The sequence below is a fragment of the Gossypium hirsutum genome, chromosome A12, assembly GCF_007990345.1.
Source record: "Gossypium hirsutum isolate 1008001.06 chromosome A12, Gossypium_hirsutum_v2.1, whole genome shotgun sequence".
Taxonomy (NCBI): Eukaryota; Viridiplantae; Streptophyta; class Magnoliopsida; order Malvales; family Malvaceae; genus Gossypium; species Gossypium hirsutum.
Window position 1 is genome coordinate 93121189 of NC_053435.1, and position 8011 is coordinate 93129199.

Here is an 8011-nt window from a genome sequence, read left to right on the forward strand (position 1 = left end):
TTAGCGCTGGAGCTCCACCGCCGGCCGCTGTGCTGTCTAGGATCAAGTTACTCGGTTTCGTCGTGAGTCACGACTACGGGGAGGGCTTGTGGTCTCTTCAATATCAAAATATGATTTCAAGTTTAAGTAATAATTAAATTTAAAATAAAATTTAAATATTAAATAAATACAAACATCAAATTTAGGGAAAAGTATATATTAATCCATTTAAGAATTCTCAAAATAAGTCCAATGGTAACTGTGGTGATCCAGTGAACTAGGCAAAGCAATCAAGAAATTCATAATATTAACACCAAAAGTGAAGATAATTTCAAAAAGAAAAAGAGAAATCAACCTCGGAATTATCATACTAAAGCAATTAGCAACCATGAGGCATTGTACAAAACCCAGGCATTTGCTTTTATATATATATATACGCTGCAAACCAAAACTGAAACAATCACCCAATGCAAAACCCAAACACTTGGATGTAATCCTAACTCAGATTGGGCATTGGATTATTGTAAGAGAATCTAGAAGCCCAATACTTCTGAATCTCCTCAGCTGTTCTTCCAGGGATTCTCCCTGCTATCAAAGACCACCTGCAAAATGATTTCAACATTGGTTTTCTTTTTTCATCAAAAAATCCAAAACACAAACCAAAACCCACCTTTCTCCAACCAAATTGAACATTCTAATAATGAGGGTTTCCTCATCTTCTGAGAAGTCAAGCTTGGAATCTTCACTGGATTCCTCTGCAACAAAACAGCTAAAAGAAACCCATTAATTTCTTTACTCCAACACAAAGATGGGAAAGTTATTAAAAGTGGTTGAGAGTAGTAGGAAAATGGGTTACCTTTAGAATCAACAGAAGAACCATCCATGTCAGCCATAAAGAGGAGTTTGAGACAGAGTAATTGTTGTTTTAAGTGTGGAAATTGAAGGAGTAGTAATAGGCGACATGGTTGGTTGAGGGGGGGAAGAATGGTAGTTGTTGACAAAGAGGGGCGTTGATAGGTAGTTGAATTTCTTTACTTATGGGTTGGACGGTTGGTGTCTGCATGCTGACAAAGTCTCTCTAGTGTTTATCTAGAATTTCTACTTATTTCACTTCAATTATTATTTATCTCCAATAACCCCCCAACTCCTATTTAATCACCTATCACATGCCTATTACTTCCACACTCTTATCCTTTAGTACTCAATTTTGGGATTTTATTTCGTTAAATTATCTAAAAAAATATTAATTTTTATTGAATATTTTAAATATAATTACTGTTTCCTTTAACCAAATTATTGTTTTAGTAAGGCTACATATTGTTTTAGGACATATTTAAAAATAAAATAAAAAATTGTTGATGCAAGCTTTAGTAGCCTAGTAATTTGTTTATGCATTACTTAAGCCAGGGTAACATTGATTTTTGAGCCACCACGAATTTGATAATTATAAATTTAAGGATACATTTAATCTCACACATTTCTCACATTAAAAATATTATTAGATTATTATTTGATGTATTTTATTTATTTAGTTTAAAAATCAACTAATAACATTTTAAATTCCTTTGTCTATCAAACAATAACCTTAAACTATTTTGATAGAATATATTTTATTCATAATTTAATTCACCTAATTCAAACATATTCATTGGTTTTTTCAAAAAGAAAAATGTTAGGTAGATGTAGATTCATCATTGAGTGACTTACATGAGCAATAATTAAGAAAATGCCAAAACAAATTATTGTTGTCCCCTGTCTCTTATTATTTATTTAGTTTTGGTACTTTTCAATTATAATTAATATATTTATATAATTATAATAACAATCAATTAATATAATTTACAAATATAATTAATACACTTGTGTAATTACAATATACAAATAGATAAGTTAGAAATCGGAATATATTTTAACTTAGGTTATGGAATTCGAATCAAGGCGCTAAATATATCAAAAACTTTAGCTTATAATTATGTAAGTGTTAATATGTAGTTTGTTCCCTAAATTTGTACAAAAGTATTTAGTTGGTATCTAAATTTTTTTTGACCTAGTTGATACCTACATTTGTATTCTATTAACGAGGTTGATATCTCCCTACTAACCATTAGTTTATGCTAATGTGTCATTGATAGTCGATCTGGTGATGACATGTAATCAACTCTTAGTATGCCATGTAGTGGACATCAATTTTAAAAAAATTAAAAATATATAAATTACTTAAAAAAGTATATTCTTCGCATAAAGAATGGATTTTGTTCAGATTAACCATTTGTCCAAACTCATTCAATATGTATTTTTTAGTTAGTTTATATTTTTATAACTATCAAGTTATTTATATTATTATTTTTGGAAATTAAAAATAAATAAATTTTTAATAAATTTTAAAATATATAAATTAATAAAAAATATATAAAAGATTTTTACATCAAGAATGAACCTATACATCTTATAACCATTTATCTAAATTTATTGTAGACATGTTTTTTTAGTTCTTTTAAATATTTATATATATTTTTATAAATTTATGAAATTTTAGTTCTTTTATATATTTATATATTATTTTTTATTAATTTATATATATTTAAAGATATTTTATTTTTTAATTTATGTCCGTCACATAACATATTAAGATGTTGCCATGTGACACCGTCAAATTGCTATTAATGCCACACGTTAGCACAAGCTAATAATATTAATATAAAAATATCAAATTAAGTGAAGTAATACAAATTCGAATACCAACTAGCTAAATACTTTTAGCAAAAGGGTTTTTTTTTTAACTAAAAGTGATAAAACGAAATCCAACCAGAAGCATTGCAAAAGCCATCAAACGCCCTTTTGTAGGAATGAAAGTACAAATATTTTAAGAAACTAGTTTGTAAGTGATACATAGCTAATCACTTCTATCAATTAGGATCAGTTAGAAAACAGTAATTAGTGAAAAATGAAAAAAAAATCAATTCATCCATTAAAAAAATTCACTCTATTAAATTTTTAATAACTAAAAAAACAATCAATTAAGTTTTTCCATGAAATAGTTAGTTTATTGATTTTGACATTTAAAGGTGCAAACATGGTAGTACCAAAAGATGACACATGGTAGGATGTCATGTCAGCAAAAAAATATTTTTTAAAAAATTATAAAAAGACTAAGTAATAATAATTATATCTTAAGTGAACATGGACAACGGTTCTCTAAGTTCATTTGAGTTGAGTTCAAAAAAAAATTCAAAAAAATATAAATATGTTAATATTTATTTAAATTTTAAAAATATGAAAAAAATCAATAATTTTATAAAATAATTTTTATATATTTGAATAATTTTATATTACATATAAAAATTTCTAATAATTTTTATTAACAATAATTTTTATATTCAAATTTAAAAAACTATATTCGAATTTAAAATTTTCAATTTGAATTTTTTATATTCAAAATTAAAAATTCAAATTAAAAAATTGATTCGAGGATACTAGGACTGCCCCGATTCCATTACCCACAGCATTTGATGCTCCGTCAAAGTTTAGCTTCTAAGGACGACCTTCTTGAGGGTCTTCTTCAGTGGTTGCTACGTACATTAGATCTTCATTTTGGAAGTCAAAGTTTAGGGGCTCATAATCCTCTAGGGCTTTGCTGGCTAGAAAATCTGCTATGGCACTCCCTATTACAGCCTTCTAGTTCACATAGACTATATCGAATTCAGAAAGTAGAATTTGCCATCGGGTCATTCTCCCGTTCAAAGCATTCGACTCCATCAAGTACTTCAGAGGATCCATTTTAGAGATCAGCCAAGTTGTGAGGTACAATATGTATTGTCTCAGTCTCCGGGTTGTCCAGATTAGGGCACAACACAACTTTTCAATTGGCGAGTATCTTGTTTCACACTCAGTGAATTTTTTGCTGAGGTAATATATTGCTCTTTCCTTCCTTCTTGACTCATCATGCTGGCCCAACACACATCCCATAGAATTTTCAAACACCGTTAAATACAGTACCAATGGCTTGTCTGGGCTAGGTGGTGTCAACACTGGGGCATTTGACAAATATTGTTTAACCTTGTCAAAAGTTTCCTAGCACTCCTCTTCCCAAACAAATCAGGGGATAAGTTACAGTCTCCATCATCGTCAAAGTCCTGAGATCCCTCTAGACACGAGGGAATTGAGTTTCACTCTTGAGAGATAGCCAGATAGTTAAGAGAGCTACCCGTATCCCGCTCAAAAGGAGACTCTGAGTTAGTAGCAATGTCACTCACATCGTTGATATCTGGAGACCTGTTGTAGGTGCGAAGGAAAATACAAAGAATAGGAGAATCTGAGAACAATGATATGTATGGTATGATCATGAATGAAAGAATAAAAGAATATTTGCATGGAATAAGTCAAAAGGATGTATTTCATTGAAAAAACAATTTTGAACATAAGCCTATTTCACAAAAGGACACTTATTACTCCTAGGCCTAGAGTAATAAGTGCGTTTTGGACATTACTCTGAGTTAGTTCTAAAGACTACAGGAATCTCTTTCGCAGTCCAATTATTCAGAACACTTCCCGGCTCATAAAGGCGAATGCCCAACAAATTCTCTACTCCAGTTCCTTCTTCGTGTGTGGCATTGATGTCCAAGTTTTCCATCATTCATTCTACGATTTCCTTTCCCGACGTCTTCCGCTCGGGGTGAATGACTCCTCCAGACACGAAAGTCTTCGAAATATGGGGGAAGATCATTGGTTCCCATTCGATTTCTCCCCCGCTCAATCGTGCTTTCCCTCTCTCTTGCTTTCCTTCTCTCTTGCTTCTTCTCAAGTTCCTTCTTTCTTTGTTTCATGTCCGGCTTAAACCCTAACCCAAAATGGTCTTGTTTGTCTTTCATCATTGGTACATTAATCCTTCCCTGGAGGTATCTCCCGAGTTCTCTTCCGGGTAGGGCCCCTTTCCCCATAGTTAGCCGTAGTCCCATTCTTGTAGTCTCAGATAACTTGGGCATTGGAATCCTATTTCCTTCGGTAATGAATGTCGCTTCACAAACTCTAAAAATTGAAAAGAGCACTCGATTGCTTCATCATTTGCCTCTAGATATGGGGCGTCACTGGTTACTGCTGCGATGATGTCTTCTTCAGCATTGATTATTACTAGCTGACCTTCGGTTACCAATTTCAACTTTTGGTGCAGCGATGAAGGGACTGCCCCTACTGAGTGTATCCATGGCCTCCCCAATAGACAATTATATGAAGGCTTAATGTCCATAACCAGGAAATCTATCTCGTACGTGCTCAGCCCGATTAAGAGGGGTATTTCAATTCTCCCCATTACCTTCCTTTCTGTACCATCAAATGCTTTTACTACATTTTGGCATGTCTTTATATGGGAACTATCCACTGGAAACCTACTTAGTGTAGATAGGGGTAGGACATTTAGTGCAGACCCATTGTCAATCAATACCCCTAGTAATGTGTACCCTTTACAGCAAGTTGTGATGTGCAGAGCTTTAGTCGATCCTCGGCCTCCTGGCGGTACTTCATCGTCATTGAAGAATATGAAGTTGTCGGCACTTATATTATTGACTAAGCGGTCCAGTTTGTTTATAGAGATATCGTTAGCAACATAAGTTTCGTTCAGCGCCTTCATCAATGCCCTGCGATGGGTTTCGGAGATTAAGAGTAAGGCCAGTACCGATATACGAGCTGGCTGTTTGTTCAACTGTTCTACAACACTATATTCTCTGTGCTTTAGAAATTTTAAGAATTCCTTTGCATCTTTTTCAGTTACTGATTCATTAATAGTTGGTTCAGGTCCCGCCGGCTTCTCTTTCTTTTGCTCAATTGCCAATGATTTTCCTTTAACCTGCTCGACTTTTGTATTTGGGGTATAACGGCGTTCACAGGGAGCATAAAACCCCTCATCTCGACCTTCCTCTGATGCATTAATCGGGATCTCCTCTCCCAGGATTGTCACATTGCAGCTATAGTTCCACTGTACCCTTTTGCTATCTTTATAAGGGAAAGCAACGGGCTTCTAGATTACGACATTTGGCATAATTTGTGTCCTGGTTTCATTCATTCTCGGACTCGATATGATAACGACTGGGTGGTTGACTTTGTAAACATCCTTCATCAACCCCTCTTCGGAGGCACACACATCTGTTTCTTTTGGGCTATCAACGTATTCGAAGAATTCCAGCTCCTTATTATCCATCAATCCTTATAACAAAGCCCTGAATTTGCTGCATTTCTGAATCTCGTGATCCTCTTGATCATGGAACTCACAATAATTTTTTGCTTCTTGGGGTCTGACCCTTGAATTCTGTGTTATCAACCCTCTTTCCACCATTTTCTTCCATACTTCTTTCAACGGGGTATTCACTTCCGCAATGTTCATCTTAATTTCTTTTCCCGAACTCTCGATTATCGCATTTATCCCCTTATCCCCATGGTTGGGTAATGGATTCTCTATACTAGATGTATCATCAAAGTTTATGATGCCCATGTTGATGAGTCTTTCAACCAGTTTCTTGAAAGTGGTGCAGTTTTCTATCGAGTGTCCTGTGGCTCCCGCATGGTATTCGCATTGGGCATTGGCGTCATACCATTTGGGGTATGGAGGTTGCATTGGTTTTAGATATAAGGGAGACACGACATGTACATCGAATAAACTTTGGTATAACTCCTTGTACGTCATTGGAATTGGCGTAAATTGGAGTTTCCCCCTGTTTTGCTTTGTATTGGGCTCTTGTTTGGGTGGGCCCTGCTGACCAGTGATTGTCGACCTTGGTTGGCTTACGGTGATCGGTTTTGAATAAGTGCTCATATTATTTACCTCGTGCTATTTCTTTCTCGGTGCTGACCTCTTGGCGTTTTCTCCAGCCTCTATTTTCCCACATCTTATCGCATTTTCTATCATTTCTCCAGACATTACTATGTCTGAAAAACTTTTGGTTGCGCTACCCAGCATGTGGTTAATGAAAGGCGCCTTCAGGGTATTGATAAAGAGCATAGTAGTTTCCTTTTCCAACAGAGGGGGCTGGACTTGTGTGGCCACCTCTCTCCATCGTTGGGCATATTGCCTAAAGCTTTCATTATACTTTTTCTCCATATTCTGTAAAGTGATTCTATCAGGGGCTATATCTACCACATGACCGTACTGCTTCATGAAAGCTTGTGCTAGATCTTTCCATGAACTGATCTGGGCGCGACTCAGTTGGTTGTACCATCTAGAAGCGGCTCCAACCAGACTTTCTTAGAAGCAGTGAATTAATAGTTGGTCATTATTAACATGGCCTGCCATTCGTCTGTAGAACATAGTGATGTGAGCTTCGGGACAGCTAGTCCCGTTGTACTTTTCAAATTTCGGAGTTTTGAACTTGAGAGGGAGTACCAGGTCCGGAAACAAACTTAATTCCTTAGCATCGATTCCACCACGATAGTCGGTGCTTTCCATTTCTTTAAATTTTTCTTCTAACCATCTACACCTTTCTTCAAGCTCTTTCGGGAGTTCTACCATTGTCTTTTCTATTTCTGTTACTTCATCGATATTGAGGACCACAGGGTTAGTCGGGTTATCCTCCGGATTGGAGGCCGAGCCAGCCTGATAATTCATCGGTGCTAAAAAATCAGTCTGAAATGGTTGGGGCCTAATTGTGACCGATGGCCTTCTTGGGTACATATCAGGTTGTGTCTGAACGTCTGCTGGGGCAAAACCCGGAGGGTAGATAGGGTCTTCATTATCATCTCCCGTATTGATCAAAGGGCTTTTCCCTTTTTCTAATCCACTAGCCAATAGACGAGTTAATTGGTCCATCATGCTTTTCTAGGACTTCAGCATCTGGTCTCTCATATCTTGCTGGATTTTGGCAAGCTGTTCTTGCATACGTGTTTGTAATTGATCCTGCATCTCTTTTTGCATTTGTTCCAATCTCTCTAACCTTTGGTCCAATTCGATTTCATTAGTGTAACTTTTCTAGAAAACAAGTTTCTTTACATAGAATAGATTACATATAAGGCTTGGCCCTGATACTTAAGGCCTTGACCTGCCTAAGAA

At 35.4% G+C, this 8011-nt stretch overlaps 1 protein-coding gene across 1 annotated transcript; it reads right to left on the minus strand.

Annotated features, from left to right (window-relative positions):
* Positions 1–257: 257 nt before the first annotated feature.
* Positions 258–1033, minus strand: LOC107940640 (MYB-like transcription factor ETC1). Its single transcript, XM_016874073.2, has 3 exons — positions 836–1033; positions 650–734; positions 258–581 (listed from the first exon to the last, which is right to left on the minus strand). The coding sequence occupies exons 1-3, from the start codon at positions 870–872 to the stop codon at positions 476–478; spliced, it is 228 nt and encodes a 75-aa protein (XP_016729562.2). The 5' UTR covers positions 873–1033; the 3' UTR covers positions 258–475.
* Between the last annotated feature and the right edge of the window lie 6978 nt (positions 1034–8011).

Coding starts and splice junctions, on each gene's coding strand:
- LOC107940640 (XM_016874073.2), bottom strand. CDS start 872: ATGGCTGACATGGATGGTTCTTCTGTTGATTCTAAAG. Junction 735..835: donor TTCTTCTGTTGATTCTAAAG/GTAACCCATTTT, acceptor GTTTTGTTGCAG/AGGAATCCAGTGAAGATTCC. Junction 582..649: donor TTCAATTTGGTTGGAGAAAG/GTGGGTTTTGGT, acceptor ATCATTTTGCAG/GTGGTCTTTGATAGCAGGGA.